Source organism: Protopterus annectens, chromosome 4.part1 (genome assembly GCF_019279795.1).
Source record: "Protopterus annectens isolate FY-2018-M chromosome 4.part1, PAN1.0, whole genome shotgun sequence".
In the NCBI taxonomy this organism is placed as follows: Eukaryota; Metazoa; Chordata; order Ceratodontiformes; family Protopteridae; genus Protopterus; species Protopterus annectens.
The window spans coordinates 415,883,829-415,910,866 of record NC_056734.1 but is presented as its reverse complement, the minus strand read 5'-3'; the positions used below and the strand labels follow the sequence as shown (position 1 = coordinate 415,910,866).

Sequence of the window (27,038 nt, the reverse complement as noted above, 5' to 3'; positions counted from 1 at the left end):
TCTCTTCCCAATCCTTTCTAGCCTCCTCTGATTGATTATAATAGTTATCGTGCAATATGTTATATGCTCTATTAATTGTTCCTTTTTAATGGCATCTCCTGTTCTAGATTCTATTAAAAACTCTACCTGTACGGGTCTTTCATTTAGGACCCCCATGTTTCTTTTTCTTTTCCTATACTCTGATATTAATCCTTTGAGATACTTACTAGTTTTGTTTCAGGGTTGCCATAATCTTTGTTACTGCCCAAGACAGCTGTATATAGGCAGTGTGACTCAAGAGTTTCTTCATGTATGTGTGTTTGTGTATGTATTCAGCGTTCTTAAGGAGAAGGTGGGTACTGTTACAGTGATCCACACACACACACTGTGATGGGAAGAATACTTAACCTAAATATACTATCAAGGAATCTTCTGCTGCTTAACAGTAGAGTTTTCACCTCACATTTGCAAATTCTTCACTGCTTCACATCATAACTGGTTATATACTTCACTCATTCCAAGTATGATTGATTTATTACTCCTCAAACAGTACTGCCTTATTGGCACTCTGAAATAGAAACTTCCCTGAAAAATGTCAGGACAGCTTTATTTTGCATTTTACTGACTGCTTTTTCTCTGAGGTGCAATGACCTTTGAGAATACTTATGTAAGGGGAGTTGAGGGTAGCTTCCCAGCTGCAAAAAACTAAAGGTGATTTCTTTTGTGTTTGATAAATGTTAAAACTTAAGTATAAAGTATATATTCAGATGATTTCTGTGTTCCAGCTGTAGGTTTTCATGCATCTGCGGCTAGGCAGTTAAGTTCAGCGTACCCAGTGCTCACAAATGCAAAATATTTTATCTTCTAGAGGAAAAACACCATAGTGGTAATTGAACCTGTAATATCACAGACAAATCATTTAAAATCATACATTTGGAATGCAGTGATGAATGTATCAAGGTTTAATGTGCTCCCCAGAAACAACAGCTATTTTACTGTTTCCAGATATTGGTTCCACAAGCAAGAAGTTCCTTTTAACTATTACACTGACAACACTGCTCCAAAAATCTGATCCAGTGGTTGGGAACCTATGTAGACAAACTGTCATCTGATCACCATGTATCCACTATTGTAAAAAAGTCATTTTCACTGCACCGCTCTTTACTAAGGGCAGTGTCCAGGTCCAGGAATGTGATCATTCCACTATATTCTGCACTCATCAGGCCAATCATTGACTGTAATGCCCACTTCTGTATTTACCTGTCCGAACATTTTAAAAAACTTGCAATGCTCTCAACTCTTTCTTATTAACAAAGACTGCTGACTGTGATAAATTGGTGGGAGCACTCTAAAGCATAAACCCAACTTTATTTCATTAATGTCTAGAAGGATACTGAAAAAGTTCTTAATACTTGTACAATTAATTTTACAAAGTAAATTGCACACCATATTGTAAAACAGTTTTGTGTAGCATGCGATAAGCATTTTAAATGTGAGGTTTGAGAGTTTATCGGTGATATAGTGATATTAAAGTAAGAAAGTAGTTTTCTCAATTGTAATGAATCCAGGCTTTACACTCAACACAATGAGAGAATATTGGTATAATGTTAAGATATTGGGGTGCTGGGTACTACTATATACAGAATTAAAATACATGCCTAAAATAATACCCTTAATACAAATTACAGACATTGGATTTTTTAAGCAAATATGCTTGAATAACAAGAGAAAATGATGAAAAGTGTGAAAAATTGTAGTTCTTTCTTGATTTAAAAAAATAATATTAGCTGTATTTTTCCATCAGCACCAGCTTTCACTTGAAACAGCACAAGACATTAATCATGAGAGATCTGTTCAGTATGTCCCAAGTGAAATCTAGATGGTTTCTTCCTTGCATTTGCAAAATTACTAGACTTGTTCATCAGCAAATGCTTTCAGTAGGAGAGGAGTCATCTGCAGGTGCAAACAGTAAGAGAAGGTCTGAAACACTGTGTTTTGAGTGAAATGTATTAGGTACAATATCATTAACCTTTGAAGGGGAACTGGCAATCAATCCAGTAAAAATAAACAAAGTGAATAGCTATGCAAGTAGTTGCCTCCCCCCCAGCAGCCTCAGTACTTTAATGCATTAAATATAAAAAAAGTGTACAATTTAGTTTATTTAAGGGCAGACTGTGGGGACTTTATCCTTAAGGCTTAAAGTTTAAGTTTATTGAAAGCATGCACATTGCTTTTCACATCTGAGTGAGGAACAGATATACGATAAGGACAGATATTAAACTGTGTATGTTGAAACAAGGCTCTAACATGTACTTTAGCACAGTTAACCCTAACCCTATTTTAAGAAAATATGTATAAAGCAGAGGAATGGAGAAAAGGAACAAATTAAATATGAGCAGAAGACTAGATTATTCTAAAGTTACAGGAAGGTGAGGCTCCACAATAGCCAAGATAGAACAATGACATACAAATGATGATCTGTAATCAATCAACAAGGAAGCCTCTAGGGATAGATTATATTCATGTGGGCATTTTGAATTTAGAAGGGAAGAGATTGATAAAGATCTGGAAAGTTTTACTTAAGATTTTTTATTTTTTTTTACAAAGTTAGTCAGTGGTACAATCATCTTCAAGAGTGGTGACTGTAAGCAAAGGGGGTAAAGACCCTCGTGAAGGATGAGCAGTACAAAGAAAGGAAAATGTTAGTGCATGCGTTTAATTTCTAATAGGGTTTTATAGCAAAATGCATTCATGAATGTTTTTCAGTATGTATCTGCTAAATTACTTTCTGTCTAATATTAGAAAGTGCTGACAGGGTTACAAAAGTATTATAAAAATATAAGATTTGTTCCTAGCAGAAAGTTTTATCATCATTCAAAACTTGTGATTACTGCTGTGGTGGTGCTGCGGTAGCCTTGTCGCCTCACAGTAAGATGTGGTCCTGTTCGATTCTCAGCTAGAGCGTCTTCTGTGTGGAGACATGCGTGAATGGGTGTACCTTTCGTTGAAGGTTGTGCGTCAGGGCTGGCAACTCGGCACGTAAAAATCTACTGCCAATCATTAGCGGACCGGAGTTTCGCTGTGGCGGTCCCTAACCGGGAAAAGCCGAAAGACACAACAATTCGAAACTTGTGATTCTGTAGTTTGAGGAGAAAGAACCTTGATTTCCTTCTCTCCTGCATAAGTATTTCACTGTGCACGAAAGGAAAGGATTATTCTTTGCTGAACTGTCTTGTGTGAAAGTATTTGGTACCTTAACAGTTTTGTACCATAACTCTGATTTTCAGGTAGTCTCTGTGCTGCTGCTTAGAAAAGTACAGTTTTGTACTTACCATAAATGTAGATGTCCGATAGGTATGCATCTGCAGTCATAACATATGGGTTGTCCTGCCTCAGGCAGCCCTTCGGTCAGCCGGATTCCAAAGTTTGGGTCTGGCCTCGGCTGATGTCGCACTTTCCCCGACGTCAGAGCATCTGGGGTATAAAAGCATCAGCCGACGCCATTTTCCTCAGTTTTTCTTGCCCCAGATGCCAGGTGCCCTCTAGGAAGGCTAAATTTGGATAAATGCTGAAAAGTTCCAAACATTTGCAAATTATATACATGTATAAACAAACAAATACACCATAATAGATTCCCCCAGCTAGCTAAAAGAGGGGTAAGCACCCTAGGAATACCTCAGAGGGGAAGGAGGGAGGGTAATCCTGACTGCAGATGCATACCTATCGGACATCTACATTTATGGTAGGTACAAAACTGTACTATGTCCTTCAAGGATGCATCTGCAGTCATAACATATGGGTAGAATACCATAGCCAATCTGGGGGAGGAGGTACTAAGAAAAGGATGGTGTAGTTAAGATCCCCTGCAGGACTGCAGTTGCAAATCCTGCTCTGGATCTAGAGTATAAAGGTAGATTGTAATGCTTGGCAAATGTATGCACAGAGCTCCAAGTAGCAGCTTCTAAAATGTCCTTGGTAGCCACCCCTCATAGGAAGGCTGTAGTGGTGGCTGTGGCCCTTGTGGAGTGAGGCCTGATATTTTCAGGAACTGTCTTTCCATGAAAGGAGTAGCAAAATCGAATGCAATTTCCTATCCATTTTGAAATTGTCTGTTTGGAAATTGCTCTTCCTTGCACCCCAGTTGCATATGCTACAAAAAGTTGGTCAGTTTTTCTGCTAGTTTTTGTTCTGTCCAAGTAGTAGCGTAGTTGTCTGTGTATATCCAGGGTGTGCAAAAGTTTTTTCCCTGTATTCTGTGGATTAGGGAAGAACGTAGGCAAGTGAATAGCTTGGTTCAAGGATACCCTAGATACCACCTTTGGCATGAAAGTAGGATTGGTTCTTAGTGACACCCTGTCCTGGTGGAAAATAAGAAAAGGCTGCACTGCCATTAATGCTTGTAACTCAGATACTCTTCTTGCTGAAGTGATTGCCAGAAGGAATGCAGTTTTCCAAGATAGAAACTGTAGATCCGCTGATGCTGCTGGCTCAAAAGGAGGTAGTGTCAGTTTCTCCAGCACAAAGTTGAGATCCCAGGTGGGTAGAGGGGGTCTTCTTGGAGGTTTAATATTTTTGATCCCCCCTCAGAAATTGTCTGAGGAGAGGGTGTGAGAAGATAGGTGGATCCACATTGTATTCTGCTGAAATTGCTGAAGCATGAATCTTAATGGAAGAATAGGACAGGCCATTGTGGAACAATTCTGCTAAGTATTCTAGGATATGTGTTAGGTTTGCCACTATGACATCTGTGCCCTTTGATGTGCTCCAAATGAGAAATCTCTTCCATTTAGCTGAGTATGTCTTCCTTGTGGAAGGCCTGCGAGCCTCCAGGATAATGTCCTTCACCCTCTGAGATAAAACAGTTTGATTGGGATTTAAGGAATTTTCCAGGCAGTTAGCTGCAATGTTTTCAAGTTGGGATGCAGGGTCTTGAAATTGTTCTGCGTCAGAAGAAGAGGCCATAGGGGAGAGGCCATGATTTTGCCTGAGACATGCTTCTCAATAATGGATACCAGTGTTGTCTTGGCCAGTCCGGAGCTATTAGTATCACTTTTGGCTGTTCCTCCCTGATCTTCAGTAGTACCTTGTACATCAATGGGAGAGGTGGGAAGGCATATACTATTAGGGCTTTCCAGCTGAAAGAGAGAGAGTCCACCCTCCAAGCTTGTGGGTGGTATGTCCTTGAGCAGAATGTCTTCAGTTGATTGTTGAGTGGGGAGGCGAACAAATCTATCTCTGGCATTCCCCATGTCTTTGCTATGAGTTGGAAGATGTCTGGGTGCAGCATCCATTCGTGTGCATCCATGGTAGTTCTGCTTAAGCTGTCCGCCAGTGCATTTTCTTTCCCTGGCACGAATTGGGCCTGTAGTTGGATATTGAGATTCAGGCATAGTTCCCACAGATTCATAGCCATCCGGCATAAAGGGTAAGAATGTGTGCCTCCCTGCTTGTTTATGTACCACATGACTGTGGTGTTGTCTGAACTTATTAGCAGGTGTCCTTGTTGGAGGAAGTTTACTGGCAGATGATTTTAGTGGCCAATGAGCATGCTTCTCTTGCACCAGTATTAAAGCTTAGGGCTGCTAGATTACGAATAGGATGGTGTACATGCATTTGTGCGTACGGCCGATGACCAAACGTGAAAATGCCGAATGGCAGGACTGCGGAACGTCGAAGCTGCGGACGTCGAACCCAAGATTACCGAACGCCAGCCAGGCTACTATACCCCCCCCCTCAACCCATGGTAGAGCTTGCTGCGGCAGGTGTGCGATCGGGACTTTCGAATTTGACTTTGAGCGTGACATAAGCATTCGCGAGTCCGAGATTCGACAATTCGGTTCGGAATTCTGCTGGATTGACCTTTGGTCGCGCGACCAATTGGATGTAAACCAATAGGATTATTACCCATTTTATTACTTGAAGAATACACGTTTGATATTTTAACAGATTTTTAAGGTATTTAATTTGGAAGGATGAATATATACTTATATACAATTTACATTTCACCTATTACAGATGTATATTACGTATTAGGGGTGATGTGATATATATATATATATTTTTTTACGGACAATGAATGATACAATATTTTTAATTTATTTGTTGCAAGACTATTTGATGTATTTTCTGCTTTGGGTTATGGGTCTGAAATTAGATATGATATTTTTTAGCAGTTTTTTATGTTTTGTGAGTACATTATTTATGCTGACTTCATTTAGACTAGAATAAAGCTTGTCTAAGATGTCTGAAAAAAATAATTAGAACTGGTTGTTTTAGTACTTACCTTCTAATTATGGAATTAATTAGTTTGTTAATGTGATTGGTAGTTGTTTTAGGTAGGTAATATTTAAACATTTTAAATGTAATTGGATTCTACGTCTGATGAAGTCTGTCTTTTAGATGAAAACACAGTGAATCCGTTAATGCATTTATGAAAGTATACATTTTTATTTAGTGGTCGGTTTTGGTCCTTTCAAGTGCCATTGTTAGTGTTTCTTAATAAATTCATCCAACAATAATCAACAAACAGCCTCTTTTTGTGATTATTTTTTAAAGGAAAAAATGGACAATACTAATCAATACATGACACAAGGAAAAAGAGAAAGAACCAAGGAGTGTTCCCTCATTAATCATGCTACTTTAGCCAAGGAAGACCTACCCAAGAAACTATTGAATAGTGGTCATCAGGAAGGGTCTTTTCTACTAGCTACTAGCAGGATGCTGAAAAGAAAGCAAAAACATAGTGGCTAACACTGTCAAAAGAATATTTTAGTTTCCACTGACCATATAAAGCTCCTGTCTGAGGTCGGTTATGATGCTCCACTGACCATCTTTATAGGTCAGATTCTTCTTCCTTTGGAAGAATTGCATTTTTATGTCAGTGTGACTGCCAATTAGCGAGAAAGGGGAGTCAAGTGCATTTAGCAGTGAACTTCATACTGCAGATGCCAGAGTGCTCGTTTAAGTACTCTCCCTTAACCCATCAGCACTTTCATATTGTGCAGATAGCTTGTATGTGAAGAATTGCCTGAGCAGACGTGTGCCTAAATGACAGAATGCTCTGATCACTGTTAAGAATAATCTTGCTTCTGAATAGGTTTCATTTAGTAGCAAAGTTAAGCAGCTTAAATGGATAAAAGCCAAATTTATCTAGGCAAGTAAAATAAATTTAGCTTGCTGGAACTGTCTGCCTGCAGGTATCAGAAGCAAAGGCAACTAAAGTTTCCAAAACAAAAATGAAATACCTTTTAATCACAGTTTATGAAGTCAACTGCACCAAACATGCCAGGTACAGTGATCAAAATGCCTGGTCATATTCTATCCACTATTTATTCCCAATGTTTCTAATGACTGAGTGTTACTATAATTTATTTGGGGATACAGGTCATCTTTTAATGCAAAACTATCTCATCAACTAACACAGTAATAATGTTCCTGTGGTTTCTCCACTGGACGAAGGTTGGGACTTATCCAAAAGTATTTTCTGTTGTGTACTACGCACATAAATGACATTTCATACTGTTTTGATCTTACAGTTGTATACAGCGGATATAAAAAGTGTACACACCCCTGTTAAAATGCCAGGTTTTTGTGATATAAAAATGAGACCACAATAAATCATTTCAAAACTTTTCCCACCTTTAATAGGACCTATAACTTGTACAATTCAATTGAAAAACAAACAAATCTGTTAGGGGAAAAATATTAAAGAAATAAAAAACATACAATAAGCTGGTTGCATAAGTGTGCACACCCTTAAACTAATAATTTGTTGAAGCACCTTTTGATTTAATTACAGCATTCAGTCTTCTTGGACAAGAGTCTATCCGCATGGCACATCTTAACTTGGCAATATCTGCCTACTCTTCCTTGCAAAAGTGCTCCAAATCTGTCAGATTATGAGGGCATCTCGTGTGCACAGCCCGCTTCAGGTCAACCCACAGATTTTCTATTGGATTAAGATCTGGGCTCTTTATGGGCCATTCCAAAACTTAAATTTTCTTCTGGTGAAGCCATTCTTTTGTTGATTTTGACGTATGCTTGGGGTCATTGTCATGTTGAAAGGTGACATTTCTCTACATCTTCAGCTTTCTAGCAGATGCCTGAAGGTTTTGGGCCAAAATTGACTGGTATTTGGAACTGCTCATAATTCCCTCCACCTTGAATAAAGCCCCAGTTCCAGCTGAAGAAAAGCAACCCCAAAGAATGATAATGCCACCACCATGCTTCACCATGGGGATGGTGTTCTTTTGGTGATATGAAGTGTTGCTTTTGCGCCAAACATATCTTTTGGAATTGTGGACAAAAAGTTCAGCCTTGGTCTCATCAGACCATAACACATTTTCTCACATGCTTTTGGGAGACAATGTACTGTTTTGCAAATTTTAGCCAGGCCTGGATGTTTTTCTGTGTAAGAAAATGCTTCCGTCTTGCAACCCTACCTCATAGGTCAGGCAAGTGGAGTATATGGGAGATTGTCACATGTAATACACAACCAGTACTTGCCAGAAATTCCTGCAGCTCCTTTTGGTGTTGCTGTAGGTCTCTTGGCAGCCTCCCTGACCTGTTTTCATCTTGTCTTTTCATCAATTTTGGAGGGACGTCCAGTTCTTTGCAACGTCACTGTTGTCCCATATTTTCTCCACTTTTTGATGACTGTCTTCACTATGTTCTATGGTATATCCAATGCTGTGGAAATGTTTTTGTACCCTTCTCCTGACTGATACCTTTCAGCAATGAGATCCCTTTGATGCTTTGTAAGCTCTCTGTGAACCATGGCTTTTGCTGTAGCAGGCAACTGAGTAAATGTCAGGAAAATCCTACTACGACAGCTGAACTTTATTTGGAGTTAATCAGAGACTCTTTAATTTATGGCAGGTGTGTACCCAAAAAGACTGGATGTTGTAATTAAAGCAAAAGGTGCTTCAACAAAATATTAGTTTAAGGGTGTGCACACTTGTGTAACTAGCTTATTGTACGTTTTTTATTTTTTATATTTTTTCCCCCTGTACATTTTTTATATACACTTTATCCAGTCAATTTACCTGAGTGTATAAGAACAGTTATGTATCTGAACATTCCCCATGTTACTCTCTTTGTACATACTTTTGCCTCTGACCCAGACTGTGGCTGAAATAGGTTTGCTGATCAGCCCGCTTAGCAGGTTAACAAATAGAATAAGCAAGCAAGTAAATAAATGCATAAATTATCTCTACTCATTCGATTAAATGTATTTTTACAAATTTAAGATGCTTTTCTAAAGTATCTCTTGACACTATGTGGACAGCAATCAGCACTGATGCGTTCTGCACCTCATTAGCAGCTCTACTGGCAGCAAGAATGAGTAAACACAGGGTTGTACACATGTGACACCATGGTGGCATACACTCATGCAAAGCTCAAATCATGGATAGCAGTGTCTTCCTTATTGCACTGAACTATCATCTACACTGGATTTTTCAGTATACCAAACAAAACCCTTACACACCCTTCTAAATGAGGAGAGCTGTCCTTTATCAGCAAAATACTTCTACTCTGCTAAGCAACAGGCACCCCAGATATTATACAAGGACAGATGGCCTGAATTAAAGGGCAAAAAGCAGTTTGTGCAGTCTTTCAAACCATTTCAAATGGAACAGAAATTCTGAATTTCTACTACCGTTTTGCCTACCTGATGTGATATTTTCTTCCACCGAGATGACTAGCCCAGTAGCCTGACTTCCAAAATCGGTAACCATCCATCTCGCGGCGACTATCACAAAATGGAGTGTATCCATAAGGTGCTCCCTCTAGGTCAAAATCTCGTAGCTCTTTAAGATCAGTGCGAACAATCTGTTATGAAAAAGAAAATATAAAATGCTCACAGTTCAGTGTAACATGACTGTCTACTGCAGACAAAATACACTTTTGAACAATTTTCTTGCAGCCGCATTCCCCACATCAGCTACTGTACAGTCTTTCCAACAATATTTTGATCAAGCAATCCATTAAACCTTAAAATATTTTTTGTACTCTCAGAAGGGCTACAATAGTTAAAATTCAAACTGTAGATTGTTATTTATTTATTCTTCTGGGTTATAATCTGGATTTAGTGCCATTCTAACTAAACAAATAGTTAAAAAATAAAAGAAAAATCTGCTACAAATGCACCATATAGACTACATATTATTCACTTATTTTACTAAACATAATTTGGACTCAGTGGCGTCTGAATGATTAGAAAGAAACCTGTACATTAGCAATTTTATTTTATTTATTTAACATTTGTTTACCAGGAAAGTTTGACTTTGAACAAAGCCAATTTTAAGCAGAGGCCTGGGGAGAAACACTCCAGATGCATGTCTTTGCAACATGGGAGGAAACCGGAGCATCCGGAGGAAACCCACACAAAACGCAGGGAGGACATGCTGACTAGACCTCTCAACCTCTTAGAGCAAGAAATCTGGACAAAGCCATAAATAAAAGTGGGACAAAGGCCCAAAACAATTTTTTAAATATTGCTCTTACAAACTTAGAAAGTTGACAGAATAACAGGTTTTGCATTAGCATGACTTTGCTGATGGGTATGAAGTCTAACTTCAGTCTTGAATGATCTGCCACTAATATGCCAGAAATCCACAATTTAATGAAAACTGGACCAAAAATATGAGGCAAAAATCTGGACATTCTGAGAAAATCTGTACATGTACAGTTGAGAGGTATGATGCAGACTCCGCACAGAAGGCACCACAGCTGAAACCTGAACCAGAGAACCTCTCACTATGAGGTGACAACACAACTGCTGTACCACTGCGCCATCCAATGAACTCATCTTGATAGGCAGCACACTAAACTTGTATCATACACACATTTAGATAGTGGCATACCTCTCGACTGTCTAGATTTTCACAGAATGTCCAGATTTTTGCATCATATTTTTGTCTGTTCTTCATAAAATTTGTGGTTTTCTGGATTTTTGTGGCAAACCAATGATGACTGAATTCATTAAATAAAGAATAGTTGTGTAAAATCTTACCATTACCAAAAATGTCCTTCTCTTCCATGTTGCAGTATTCCATACTCTTGGGTTTTCCTCTTGCTACCTGTACGTCCGGCCAGTACACAAAAGCTTCTAGTCACTGCTGGGTACATGGGACGTCTGACGTTGGCTAGGGGAATGTGGGCTACAAAAGTGACATCTGCATGTACCAGACCTCAGAACTGAGTGCCTCAGTCAGACCCCAGTCCCAGGACAACTGTACAAGTCCAAAGCCATCCAAGAAGGAACAGTTTAATGGAAGAAGAGGCGAAGGAATACTGCAACACGGAAGAGGAGGACATCTATAGTTATGGTAAGATTTTACACAACTATTCTATGTCCTTCTATTCTCATGCTGCAGTATTTCAAACTCTTGGGTGAGTGCCAAAGCTCACTGGGAAGAAGGGGGTGGTGGCTTGGAACTATTTTTTAGAAATCCATGGAGGGCTGTCCTGGCAACTCCAGCCCTGGATTTGGAAATGTGGCCCAATTTGTAATGCTTGGTAAAGGTGTGGACAGAGGTCCATGTAGCTGCCTCTAAAATGTTGGCAGTATCCAATTCTTTAAAGAAAGCTCCAGATGAAGCCATAGCCCTAGTGGTGTTTGCTTTAATTTTGGACCCCAAGGATTTCCCATGGTATGCATAGCAGAAGGAAATTGCTCTGGAAATCCAGGCTGAAATTGTCTGCTTTGTCACTGCTTTCCCCAGGGCCCTGGAGTGAAAGAAGACAAACAATTGGTCTGATTTTCTGATAGATTTGGTCTTGTTTAGGTAAAACCTAAGCTGTCTATGCACGTCAAGGGAATATAAGACTCTCTCACTAACAATCTGAGGATGTGCAAAAAAGGAGGCAAAGTGAATAGCCTGGTTTAAGGATAGCTCATTGACCACCTTGGGCATGAAGGAAGGGTAGGTCCTAAGGGTTACCCTGCCTTTGTGGAAGATGAGGAAAGGGGGGATGGCCATGAGGGAATGCAACTCTGACACTCTTCTAGTTGGTGTCAAGACTCCTAGGAGTATTGTTTTCCAAGTACAGTGTTTTAGAGAGGCCTTAAAAGCTGGTTCAAAGGGGGCCACCATGAGCTTCTCCAAAACATAATTCAGGACCTAGGGTGGTGGGATGGGTTTCTTAGGGGGCCTGAGATGCAGCACTCCCTTTCGGAATAACTTTGCAGGCAATCGAGAAGCCAAAGGAGGATACAGAGGCAAACAAACTGCAATAGCAGGTGGACTTTAATAGAGCAGTACGCCAACCCTGTCTGGAGGAGTTCACACAGGTATGACAATACAAAAGGGACATCACCCTGGAAAGGGTCCAACTGTTTTTGTAGACACCATACAGAGAATCTTTTCCATTTAGACATGCAAGATCTCCTAGTGTTATGTTTCCTGGCCTCCTGCAGGACTGTGAGCATGTACTCATTGTAGAGGTGTCTGTAATGGATCAGAATTTTATCAACCATAAGGTAAGGTTCACAGATTGTAAGTGGAGGTGGATTAGAGATACCTTGTCCTGTGTGAGAAGGTCCACTCTGTGAGGTAACTTGTGGTGATTGCCCTTGGCTAAATGCAGAAGGAGGGGGGACCAGTGCTGTCTTGGCCAAAAGGGAGTCACCAACAAGATTTTTGGTTTGTCCTGCTGGATTTTCAGTAGGACTTTCTGAAGAAGTGGGAAGGGGGGGAAATGCATACAGAAACATCCCCTCCAAGAGATTGAGAAGGCATCCGTTGCCCTTGCAAAAGGACTGGGCAGCCTGGTGCAAAAGGATGGAAGTTGTCTGTTCATAGGGGAGGCAAACAGATCTATCTGAGGTGTACCCCATTTGTGGACTATGTTCAAGAACACATCCCTGTAGAACATCCATTTGTGGGACTCTAACATGGACCTGCTTAATGCATCTGCCTGAGAATTCTGTTCTGAAGGGATATACACTGCCTGTAATGTGACTCCCTGTTTTGTGGTAAGCTCCCACACTTGGAGAGTCTGCATAGCAAGTAGGATTTTGTTCCTCCCTGCTTGTTCACATACCACAGAAATGTCTGTGAACAATTTTATTGGGCCCTGCTTCAGTGTATGTGGAAGGCCTTTAGGGCCAACAGAATTGCTCTCATCTCTCTGATATTGAAATGTTCCTGTTTGATGGCGTCCGGCCAAGTGCCCTGGACTCTTAGGGAACCCATGGCTGCTCTCTAGCCCAGGTCCAAGGCATCTGTGTACATCTCCTACACTGGCAAGGGACCCTGTAAGGGGAGTCCTGGGTTGCAGTTCACTTGATCCAACCACCACTGAATCTCTTACTTGAAAAGCAAAGTAGGAAGGGGATTTGTACTCTTGAGGATGAGTTTGCTGTGTCCAAATAGACCTTAGGTACCATTGTAGCTTTTTCATGTGGAGCCTTGCCAATGGTAACATGGGAATGATCTATGCCATATGACCCAAGAATCTGAAGTACTACCTGGCAGTCAAGTTGTGACCTGAACGGCAGTGAGCAGGTACTGCCTTAAGCTTTCCACCTTTTAGGGTGGCAGAAAGGCCTTCATGACATCCGCCCTCATCCTGCACCCCAGGAATATTTGGTCCTGAGAGGGGGTCAGGTTGGACTTGGGGTAATTTATCTTGAAGCTCAGTGCTTGCAGGAGTGATATTACTGTTTGGTTTGATAATTTATTGCCCTGAATGCCAAGGTGGATGAGGTGTGAACCTTTTTCCCAAGGTGTTCCATGGCCTTGCTGTTTTTGTCTGTGGGGAGAAGTGAGGAGGATGGAAGCAGCTTAGATGCCTCATCAGCTGACACTAATACAGTGCCAGGGTCCTCCGCAGGTACTTAACAAGGAATCTGGCTCCCTCAGGGACTGGTGCAGGATGCTGGGATTCTGGATTAACTGATGCTGCGTTAAAAGCATCCAGAAATGTTGGTAGCACTCGGGGAATAGTTGAAGGTGCAGGGGAGTCCATTTGAAGAAGTTCATAGTATCTTTTCTGAACTTCTGTCATCTCAGAGGAGTCTCATTTGAAATGTTCCCTCATCTCTGAAATACTACCCAAAGGTAAGATCCTCTCCCAAGGAATCTGTTTCTGCAGATTCCTCCTCAGGGAAGGCATAGCCAAGAGGAGATGGCATTTGGGAGGCATATGACAGTGTGTCCTCTCAAGAAGAGTCAGGGGATTCGTCAGCTTCAGCTTGGGAAGTATGGAATGAGGCCTAAGGCTCATCATGGGAGGAGCCACAGGGAGGCTAAGGATGTAGTAGTCCTCAGAGCCATGAAGGCATTAAAAAGGCTTTGAGAAAAAGCCTGCCAATCTGTCTGGCTCTCTACTGGGGGAGAAACATGTTTTTTTCTCCTTTCTTTTAAAGGAGGGCCTAGCAAGCATCGGAGCCAAGGCAGACTTGGATTCAGAAATCTGTGAAGTAGTGGAGGGATCTGTCAAGGTGGCCGGTACAAGCAGAGGTTCTCCCATGCTGTCAGTAGCAGATGTTTGCACTACCTCCGAGGACATGCTTTCCGCTCTGGGTTCTGTGACTTCCACGGCGGTACCATTTGTACCATACTGGCAGTGACGGATCGTTCCTCCAGGCTGACATCAGCTAGAGAAGGGATGTTGGGTGGAGGAGGTGCAACTATGGATTCAGGCCTAGCAAACTTGGCCTTTTTCTTGGATGGCTCGATGGGCTGACTGGACGGCCCCTCCATACCTAAAGCTAAGTGCTTAAGGGGCTGATTCTCAAGATAAATGTTTATGCATGCATGTTGCTGTGTAGCATTTTTGGAACAAAGACCTGGCAGATGGAGCAAGACTTATGGTTGTGCATAGGCCCTAAACAAAAAGGGCAAAGATCGTGGATATTTTTATGGGGGATCTGACAACCGCACCTACACTTGCCCTTTCTGGATGACTAACCTACTAACGCATGAAGTGAACCAAACAAACAAAACATCCCCAACGGTGTACTTATCTTAGAATTTTCAATTTGATGGCCCATACGGCAGGAACAACTGACATTTAACTGGCAGCATTGAAGTTCTGAGGTTTGGCACATGCAAACATCACTTTTCTGGCACATGTTCCTTTAGCCAGTGTCAGACGTCCCACGTACCCAGCAGTGACTAGAAGCTTTTGAATACTGTCCGGACGTTCGGGTAGCAAGAGAGGAAAAACCCAAGAGTTTGGAATACTGCAGCATGAAAATAGAAGGACATTAACAAGTATTTGAGTTTCAGACTTCATATCGTTTAGAAAATGCATGGTAACAAGACCTTTTAGACTAGCAACTTTCTAAGTTTATAAGAGCAATATTTAAAATCTGTCCCTATTTTGGGGCCTTTACCCCCATTATTTTTGGCTTTGTCCAGATTTTTGTGCTCAGAGGTTGAGAGCTATGGATAGTGGTCAAATGAGCACACAACAACTAATAGTTCGACTGTATATAAAAAGTAGAGTTGTGTGAAGGTACTCACCACAACATTATATCTCTCAGATACTGCAGTAGTACATTCCATCCAAACATCAAGCACAACTGGAATTCCTCAAGACCTGGTGAGAGGTCAGCTCCCCCAATGAGGGCATCAGCCAGACATTCATGTAAAGGCACAAATAAGCTGTACCACTTTCAATTATTTTTTGGAGCAGACAGTCATCAGAAAATGTACACATTTCCTAACCTCATTCAGTGCAGGAGGACACTGAAAAAACTTGGGAGAGTTGACAGACTAAAAAAAAACAGTAGTAACTCGACACCTAAGTGAACTCTTAAAACACAGATGCATGATATCAAGGATTCACCCTATCTCAAAGGAAAAGTTACACAAAGAATACCAAAACTAGTCTATATGGCAACAAGACACATTGCCATAAGGTCAAACAGAGAATAAACATCTTGCCCAATTCACTGAAAGCACCATACATCAAGTACTGCTGATGACTGGCCATTCCAGCAGCTGAGCAGTACTTTTTTTTTATTTAATTGGCCAAATCAGAGACTGTGCAACTATGAGTAGAAGAAACAGTCAGCCTTACATAGTACCAACTGTTTACCTTTCTTCATGTTTGCATGATCACAGGGGGAGTTATAGTGGGCTTGATGCACTGCAAAAAGTATTACTCGGGTATTCTTCTGAATGGCAGCTGATAACAGAGAACTACAATGTGTGGTGTTTTATGTTACTGTCAGTTCGAGGAGGAAAGCATTAGATGTTTGTCAGTCAGAGGGCTGTGATGTATAGGGAACTGATATGCCTACTGTTGTGTGTCCTAGATCCACCTATAAAAGTACAGTTACCATAACATAGCCTAGCTATCCACACCCCCACCAAAAAAAAGTTATAGTGCAAGTACTACCTAACCCATCAGTGCATAATAAGAAAAAGGAGAAAAGACAGATGGCAGTTCCTAATGTATTCTGCTACTCAGACAACTAGAATTATGCAGGTATCCTCATACAAATGTATTAAGGTCATCACAAAGGGTATTGTTACAGTACATTTGTAGACGACTAGGAAATCAAGAAACGAGCAAATACCTCTGAACCCAGACCTGGGCTACAGTATGACCTTTAGCTAAATGGAGGCAAAAGTCAACCTTCACCTTGACTGAATGCCTTCTTTGTAATGCTTGTAGAAAGTGTAAACTGAAGTCCAACTAGCAGTTTCACATCTACTTTAGGTTGAGACATCCTTAAAAATGTTATGGTGGTGGCAGCGACCTTGTGAAATGCACCCCAAAATATCCAGCAAACGGTCTTCTCATTCTTGGCATAAAAGAAAATGATGCAGTTAGCCAGCCATTTCAAAAAAGAGTGTTTGGATACTGGTCTATCCTAATATCCTGGCATGAAGCAGATAGTACAAATATTTCAAGTGCACATTTCTATTAGTGCAATACCCAAGTTGTCTGTGTAAATCCATATTAGTTCAACATTCTTTTCCCATTATTCTGGTGACTAGGGTAAAAAACAAAACAAAAAAACAAGGAGTGGTACAGGCCCATTTAAGAAATGCTTTAAGACTATCTTAAGCATGAAGGAAGGATTCACTCTAAGAGCCATTCTGTCCTTATGGAAAACTGTGTTATCAATGTTTGTGTAACAGGGCCTGGAGTTCTGAAACTTTCCTGGCCAAGGTGATGGCTACTAGGAATGGAATATTCCAGGAAAAGAACACATCAGCAGCAGGACTGGAAGGTTCAAGGGAAGGAACAGCAAGTTTCTCATTCACAAGGTTGAAGACCTAGGGAAGGTGAAAGGATCTTGTAGAAGGCCTCTGGTACAGATAGCCTTTCAGAAAAAATTTCACAGCAGAGCTGAAGAAAAGTGGACGGTCCAGAGGTAAAGAGAGAAAAACTGCTAATGGGTGATTTTTAACTGAAGGATTTTCCAGCTCATGGACACAGAACTTTCACAGGTAGTACAGGACTTAAGGAATAACAGGGTTATAGGTCTTGAGATGCTTTCTGCCACATCATAGAGAAAATCTTTTCCACCAAGGTATGATTTTCTGCTGTTGGGTTTTCAGTCTCCTGTAATACATGCACCAGCTGGGAGAAGAACACTAGGCTACAAGGCACTAACATGAAATCTACCAAGACTTGAACTTGCACCCCTAGCTTATGGTTATGTACTAATCTTTCTTCCTGGTGGGTCAAGTTAAAAAAAAAGGCAGTGGCAGGAAGAGTCCTACTTGGAAATATGAATTGTCTTTCATGTCTTCTTGGGCAATTTGCCACTAACAGAATAAGTCTTGCTTTTTCCTTTCCATCCTTTATGAAAACTTTTGATATGCAGAATGGACAGAAAAGATACAGAAGTCCTTGGTTGTAGGGATTGAAAATGCGTTGGTTACCAAAACTGTCTGGTAAGGCTTTTAAGAGCAGAATTTTTCTTCTGGTACTTTTCTGGGGATCTGAACATGCTGGTAGTTGAAATTAAATGCATTCAGAAAACCAGGACTTTATTATTGCTCTATTAAGAGTATACTGAATTTACGTAGGGCGGCCACGGTGGTGCAGCTGTTAGTGTTGCCGCCTCACAGCAAGAGGTTCTCCGGTTCGATCCTCAGCTGGGGTGCCTTCTGTGCGGAGTCTGCATGTCCTCCCTGTGATCACGTGGGTTTCCTCCCACATCCCAAAGACATGCTGTAGGTGGATTGAACACTCTAAATTGGCCATAGGTGTGAGTGTGTGCGTGTGTTTGCCTTCTGTGGAAGGTTGGGAGCCGGGTTGGCAACTCGACACCCTAAAACTCCACTGCCAATCATGAGCGGACAGGTGATCCACTGTGGTAACCCCTAACTGGGAAAAGCCGAAAGAAGAAGAGTGTATTGTAAGCTACCACACAATCTGTAAAGGTGTTTTTAGGGAATTTGTTGAGGAAATATTTTTAGTACTAAAAATATACTAAATAATAATAAACATCATGTGTAGAATGTGTATAAATGTATACATTAAAGCAAATCGGTCCATGACCTGGAAGGTAGCACTGGAAATCCAAAAATGAAAAAGGCAAATAAAGGTGCTGGTATTCCTTCTTCCGCTGAAGCAGAAAATAAAAGGCTTCTAATCGAATAAAATTTCTTGTTTTATTGAAATGATCATAACAACAATCTCATCAAGTGCTTTCGCTCAGCGTGATGCTGAGCTTTTTCAAGATGTAAATGTATACATGTTTAGTTACTTTAAACATTCTGCTTTGATTAGATTTATTGCATCACATCTCAGCTGGAGCGCCTTCTGTGTGCAGTCTGCACGTCCTCCCTGCGGTCGACGTGCCTTCGTTGAAGGTTGGGCTGGCACCTCGGCACCATACAAATCGACTGCCAATCATTAGCGGACCGGAGTTCCACTGTGGAGACCCCTAACCGGGAAAAGCCGAAAGAAAAACAACAAGCAAAGATTTAAACTGTAAATTCAAAAATTTTTTTTCATGCTGCTGTTACCATTACCATGTATTATTGATATAATTCCCCCATTTACCATACTGATGGACGTTTGTGCATACTCATGCACACACCTGCACACTTTTACACATTACTAGTTAAATTCATCCACTGCTTTCTGTATTTTTGTATGGTTTTTCTACTAGTTTTCATTGTATAAACATGTTTTTGGGCTGTAAACATGACAACTGTCATGAGAGTTTTTTTTTTTTTTTTCTGAGCTGCTGATTACTTTTTTTTTTTTTTTTTTTTTATGCACATTAATACGCATGGATGGATATTTACCAGATGATATTATTAGAGAGATGTATTTCATATTTATAGTGTTCTAGATAGATTTTATGGCTAGACAGCTTTGTTTTTTCTTGAATTTGGTTCTCGTCACAGACTCGATGAAGCCTTTATTGTATTAGGTGGCTGAAAGTGATTTTAGTTAAAAGTCTTTTTATGTGTATTTTATGCTTTTCTTAATACCTGATTTTGGAATGTGGGTCGCAAATAGGTAGTGTTTTCGTTAACTAGGACTTAGTTTGATCTAATCAGTAGTAGTTTGTGGGGGTCGGCAATTGCTCTAAAATGCACTTTTACGGCCCTGTTTATACCGTTTTCCTTGATTAGGTTAGTTTAAAATTAAACAATACGTTCATTTTCCACACCTACTTTTAAGTGTATAAAAGCTGTTAAAATAAAGATTTTTTTATTACTGAGGATCGCTTACCTGTGATGAATAAAGACTTGTTGGTTTGCAACACTATCTGGGTTTCATGAGTTTTGGAAATTATTGTGACTGAGATCATCAACAAAGTTTTAAGACCACTAGCTGTTTTTTATTTTTTTCCTCAACACTCATGGTGGTGAGGTTGGAAGTAGACAGATTCCTGTGCGTGTTAATTTTTTAGTTTTTTTTTTAATATATTTTCAATTTTATTAACTACATACAAAGCTTAGGTGCTTTGTTCCTTGTAAATATCCTCTTCAATTTCCATTACAGAATTATATGCAGCCCATTCTTTTACTAAGGAGTTCTGTTTCTGATCTCTAATAGTTCTCATTTCCATACTTTTATTTTGTGTAATCATCTTTTTCACTTCTCTTATTGATGGTTTGTCTTTCATTTTCTAGTTATGACTTTTGCAGTCACTATCAACATTAACAATAACACTTTTGACATCTTTAGTATGCTGTTTCACACCAGCTCATCAAAAATATCTGTACAATGGGGTTACATTCTCTTCCATGTACAAGCTTTGACATATTGCTCAAGTCATTTTTTTATGTAACCATCTCCCGTACATCCGAAACAAATATGCTCCCAAGAACTACTTTCTGAACACCCATCAGATCTCCAACTGATGACACATGCCTTTGGGAACATTTTTTATCTCGTAGGGGTACAGAAGTATTTGTGCAAACATTTCCATGCAAAAATTCTAAACTGTCTTAATTTAGTTGTACACTTAGAATTAAAGACCTATTTCCGTCCACTGATTATCTACAATATCTGTGTTTCATTGTTCACTTCATGCTACTTTTACCTTTATACTGTACAGTCTTCTTAAATCTAATACAGCTTTACATTCTCTACCTATTGCTCTCCTCTAGTCCGCCATTTCTGTTATGGTCCGACTCAGATGAAGTCTCCTGCATACACAAAAGTGTTTACACTACTGAATTATTTAATAAATTATTTGTACTTAAGTAGTTTTATTTTGATTTCTGTTGTAGTCTCAATTATAAAATCAACGACTTGTGATTTAACGCAATTACCATCTGCATACATCTTTCTTGAACTTTAACACCAGACATGTAAATACAAGTTCATCTAAGTTCGATAGGCAAAGCGTTTAAGTTTCAACACATTTTATTACCTTATCATCTGCTCCTAAAATCTTGACTTTTTTTCTTTCTTTACTAAATGCCCATTACATTTTTTTTCTTTGTTTTTCGTCATATTATACATAGTACAACCTATTGGTATTATTCTATTTTGCCAAAGTCCAACTTCCTTTAACAAAGGCTTGTTTAATAAGTCTATGGATAGAAGGCTCTGTGTAATGCTCTTCTTATATTCCTTTTCTAGATCTGCCCAAATGCCAACATGTGATCCTATTACCTCTTTGGACAGTAAGCCTATCATGTTCCTGAATCAAATACACTAATGTAAGCAGTGTGACCTTGTAGTTTACCTCCAAATCCGGAGGTCCCAAACCACCCTGTTCATTTGTTAGTATTATTTTTTCGCTCTGCACTCTATTCTCTTTTCTTATGCCAAAGAAACTCCTTAACTTCCTTTTTAAAGAAATTATTTTTAAGTATAATATCTAACATTTCACAGACAGTGGTTGAATGAGAGTATCAATATTCTGAACATGACAGCTCTGTTCAGCAGAGTTATAAGGAATTTGGCATCCATAATTTATAGAAAACTGCCATTTTCTAGTATTTGTGTACATGTAAAGAGTTGCCACACCAAATATTTAAGAGAGACTGCTTTTAAAAGCCAAGATAGCCTTCTTTCCTGACACAGTTCTGAAGATGAGCAATTTTATTTGGAGTTGGAAATAACAAAACATATGCTTTTAGACAGAGACTATGATCAAAAGTTGATAGACCACATTTTAAGTAAGTTAAAGACAGCAGATTGACTATAAATGAACCCATTTTATGTAAGACCACTTTTACAAACTGATCCTTCATAGTCTGGACTTCTCTCTTGATAGTTCTAGTATCAAAAACATACTGAGCAGCAACTGGAGATTTTTTTTTCTGGACAAAACTGAACTGCTTTAAAATGTAGAGGATGGCACTTACTTCACCTTTAAGGAAAACAGCAACACTGATACTCAAAAAAAGATAGAAGAAATACTCCACAGAAAAGTTTTCCTGCAAGTTTTTTTTAAGATATACAAATGTATAATGGTCCCGATGTAACTATAAAAGCATTTTACAAGATCCACAGGTGTGAGAGCATACTCACTACAACAGAAGAGTGACTGTATACTTTATTTCCTCTGAGAATTGACATTCCTTTTAGAAAAGGAAAAGGCCCAGGAAACTTTCAACATGAGTGTACAAACATGTGCAGGCTATCTAAAAGATGAGAAAAATACTTTGCGCAAACATTTTACATGTGTGAATTGTAAAAACCTGTTTTTTTTATGCCTGTGTACAAACTGGCTATTTTAAAGGAGAAGTCAACAAAGTGCTTGAAATAAAGGAACTGTGTTGGCAACTCGGGTATTAGGGACAAATGTGTGTCCAGGATTAAACAACTGAGTATTAAATGCATTTTAAAGAACAGAGCTGATGGGTGATTTTTCTGAGGAAGTCAACAATAAATGAAAAACACTAAAAATGTTCTGGCGCCAGTGTTTCTTCACTACTCTTTCCCTAGCTCCACACTTCACTGAAAAAGGTCTCTGGCTAAAAAAGTTTGCAGATGACTGCAAACTAGGAGCCATAATCAAAACTCCTAACGATGTGGACATCCTACAAAAGGGCCTCACTGAGACAGATCCCTGGTGTCAAAGCCATGGCCTGAAGCTCAATGCCAAAAAGTGCATTGTCATCCCCTTTGGTAAAAAGTCTGTACCCATGAACTACCACATAGGTGGTAGTCCACTCAACACTGAAAAGTGTGATAAGAGACCTTGGGACACAGGTAGACAGTACTCTCTCCTTTGATAATCACATCACCACAGTGGTCAGGAAATCCTTCTACGTGGCACACCTCATCACAAAAGGTTTCTCATCCAGAAAAAAAAAAAAGGTCATTGTTCCCCCTCTACTCATCATTCATTAGACCCATTATAGAGTAATTCATGCCTTTTGGCATGTACCTCACAAGACATCTACAACTGGAGGGACCACAGAAATACCTCACAAAGAGGATTACTGGCCTCAAACAGACTCCAGCTTTACTCCATCGCATATCGCCTACTCAGAGGAGATCTCTGCCTAACATACAAAGTATGTCAAACCCAGAGCTGTTGAACATGCTCCACTTAAGGAAATCCCAATCTCTCCAAACTACACGCTCTAGGGACCTAAACCTTGCCACCACAAGAAACAGAACATGCTGGAGGGATAGATTCCTGTCCCAGAGACTTCCCATACTCTGGAACAGACTACCTATCTATATCAAACAGATCACCTCATTAGCACTCTTCAAAAAAAATCTTGATGATTGAATGGGAAAGAAATTCACCCCGGGGATCACTTCTGTGGCTCTGCTTGACAGGGGTACAGGAAAATACTTTTCTTGGGTGGCGAAAGCCAGGGTACCTTTTTGGCTAGGCTTACATAGGTCCTAGGGCCAATAGCTTAGTACCTACCTATGTGTATATTCCATGTCATTGTCTTATTTTCATGACATCACTAAGTCTAAATACATGTATATATTTCTCTAAGTATCTGCAATCAGGTATTCTATAACATCTTAGCCCTCCAGAGACCTCTTCTTCATTTCCTATACTGTATAAATCAAGAACTGCTTCCAGCTGAATGATACACAACCACGCTATCACCAATAAGTGCACAAAACTCTTCTTACAAAAAACGGAATTTATTCCAACACACTAAACCATAAAAACCATAAAGAACACAGTGACAGTGTTGACCGCTTTCACCCACTTCAGTGTGGGCTTCTTCAGAACACTGAAATACTAAAAGAACACTCCTTTTGTTTATAATTTGGCACCAAAAATAAATCCGGCATTTAAAGCCGTATGCTGATTTAACTCAAATAGCAACCAGAACTACATGCCCAAATGAATATTTACACAAACATCGTGTAAAACGTGACACTGAACATCTGACAATTTTCATCTGCATCACAATCGAAAGATGAATGAAAGGCAAATAAATGTGAAACTAATGAATCAAATACTTGTCATAATGTATACTTGTCACTAAGTCCACCAAAAACAAGAACACGAATCCCAACTCTCCACACACAATTCTATTTTATTTTAAGTGCGTTAAAATATCGTACACTTTTCGTCAAAGCAGATGCCTTAACTTCTTCAGAAACTCCAAACAGCATCAATTAACCACCTTTATAGTGTGGCCATAATAAACATTCATTAAGCAATAATACTTTAAAGGCATATGCCAAAAATTAAAACGTAAAACCTGAAATCATCCTTGCTTAAAATAACACGGTCATTTAAACTGATACAATTTTACACACTATTTAAAACCTATAAAAATCATATATACTAATAAATATTAGCTAATAATTTAATAATATATATATAAAAAATGTTTATATATAAAATACAAACGTGTGTATGTGTACACATGTATACATATGGCTACTGTTCAATCCAATATAGTATACATTGCAGTTTATACAGTTAATGTATTGTATTAAGCCCAGCCCAAATAAAAAGAATAGGATGGAATAAAATAACATGAAATGAAATGGAATGAAATAAACATTTCATTTTTATTTTTCATTTTTTATTATTTATTTTATTATTTTTTGTTTTTTATTTATATGTTTTTTATTTATTTATTTTCTATTACCCAACTCATCACCCATGATATTAGTGTGTATTGGTTATTTAACATAATTATTTAACATGATTATTCAACGCGCATCCATACGAACACTCACTGATATTACCTTTCTAGGTTTTTCAACCTTAAGATACACATAATGGAGCTCATTTCATTAATGCCTGGAAATTGACAGGCAATAGTCCTAAACTGCCGTAGGAATTCCTTCCTCTCCAATTTCAAAGACTCAGGTCCTCCCCTTTTATCATTTACTAATTGATCGGTAACCCTAAATTTGAATTCATGTCCAGTAAACTCACTTGTATGCCTAGCTAGTGCATTTTCCATTTTATTCCTGTTAATGCAATAGATATGCTCGTAAATTCTTTCACTAAGCTTTCTATCGGTTTTACTGATATAGAAGGCTGAACAGCATATACATTTAGCTAGGTATACTACTTGTTTACTACTACAATTAAATCTCCCATTAGACCTATATTTCGTACTACCTATTTTAAAGTTACAACCTTCGTCGATGTATTTACAGAACCTACACATGCTGCACTTATACATGCCCTCTTTATTGGTGTATAATCAGCAGTTGGCTTCCAAGATTTCTTTCAAGTTATTTCCACGCCTATATATAATTTTGGGTCTCTCTGGGAACAAATCTCTAAAGTGTTTATCACTAATTAAAAACTCCCAATTTTTCATAATAATGTTTGTTATAATGTGGGAGTCTATATTAAAAGTGCATATAAAACCACTGGTGTTAGTCAATTCTTTATTGTTGTTGTTCAACTCAAGGCCTCTACCTTTTACCTTGTTCAAGATTGGAACATAGTCACCTATTAGTCTTTTATGCTCAACTTCCCTAATAATCTCCTGGATGAAGTACAAGGGGTACCCTCTCTTTGTATGAAGAAGTTAGACATTAAAGTACACTCTTCTTCAAACTCTTCATCCCTTGTCATCATCCTGGCTGCCCTAACTAGCTGCCCCTTGACTACAGATCTCTTCTGGTATGTAGGATGACAGCTAGTGTAATGCAAATACATGTTGGAATGAGTCTCTTTCCGGTAGATTTTAGAAACAAAAATCCTATCATCCTAATCCTTCCTTAAATCAATGTCCAGGTATACTATTCTATCGTTACTATAACTAGATGTGAAACTCAAGAAGTTAGTGCTATTATTAAACATTTCCAACAAACGCTCTAATTCAGCATCTGTTCCTTGGAATAAAATACATATATCATCTAAAAAACACATATAAAACAGTATTTTTTCTTTAAAATCTAAGTTGTTAAACACGAAAGACCTTTCCCAGTATGCCATTACTAGATTTGCCAGACCTGCTCCACATGGAGAGCCCATTGCCACTCCAATTTTTTGATGGAAAATATCATTATTAAACATTGCATAATTATAAGAAAGGACTGTGTCTATCAGTTCTTCAACTAGTTTAATTTCACTAATAGGCGCATCCAAAATCCTTAACATGTGTGACACCCATTCAATTCCAACCCCATGTGGGATGGATGAGTAAAGATCCTTTACATCCACTGTGACGAAAAAGCTATCAGCACAAAACTCCAAATTATTTATAGCTTGTAAAAAAGACCATGAGTCTTTCTGTAACATTTTATCTAATACCTTAGCACATGTATATGTAATGCTATCTCTCCCATCCACCAAAGGTCTCATAGGTGGGTTGTTTACATTTTTGTGCACCTTAGGGATCCCAAAAAGAACCGGGATCCTTGGTGCTGGTTACATTTCAACCAGGGGAATACAGGAACCTTAAAGGATATGACCTACCTGTTGGGTAAGAAATTAAATGCTATTAATGGATTAAAAGTGGATAATGCATATTTGCACAAGTGTTTAGATCTTAAAATTCCCATGGGCTTAAGATTTTTCAAGGTGTCAATGGGAAATCAAATTAATGACACAACCATTAATGAGTTTAATCAATTATTTAATGAATGTGGTTTCAAGTACATGAGGCTCATAATTAAATTTAATGATGAGAAGCTATGCAAGTTAGTTCATGATACTGAAATGTTAAACAACAAAATAATCAACGATCTGTTGTTTACTGAATGGGAGAGGTTATACAAAAAACAGTACACTTTAGCGGAAAAAAAGATACTAAACATTAGCGAAAGGAAACATAGGAAGATTTCTAGGGACATGGAACAATATAAGAAAGGACAAGCATACAAATGGACATTTGATAAAGATACTGAAGTGACAAGTTATAAAGTATATAATGAACAACATATTGGAAGTCACACACACAGGGTAATATACACAATCAGGAAAATGATTCACATTTTTATCGGGTAGGAGACAGACAAATGGAATCATATGGGAACAGGAACCCAGCAAACTTGAATCAGTCAAAATATTACAGGAAAACAAAGCAGAAAAATTGGGTGAGGGGCAGAAAATGGAATCAAGCAAGATATTAAAGGAAATGAAAGGATGTATTAACATTACAGTTCATGGACATGCATACAGCTGCAATAATTTTAATATTTTTAATTATTCCAGTGCGCAAATTGAGTTGGCACATTTTGATCGGTTAGTAAAGGGAATGAAATTT

At 38.9% G+C, this 27,038-nt stretch overlaps 1 protein-coding gene across 1 annotated transcript in view; it reads right to left on the bottom strand.

The window, feature by feature from the left end:
• Positions 1-27,038, bottom strand: part of UGGT1 (UDP-glucose glycoprotein glucosyltransferase 1) — a gene marked incomplete in the record, with an annotated part of 2,149,769 nt that overhangs the window by 429,863 nt on the left and 1,692,868 nt on the right. Inside the window, 1 exon segment of the mRNA XM_044070228.1 lies at positions 9,650-9,810. Coding sequence (XP_043926163.1) covers positions 9,650-9,810 — 161 coding nt within the window.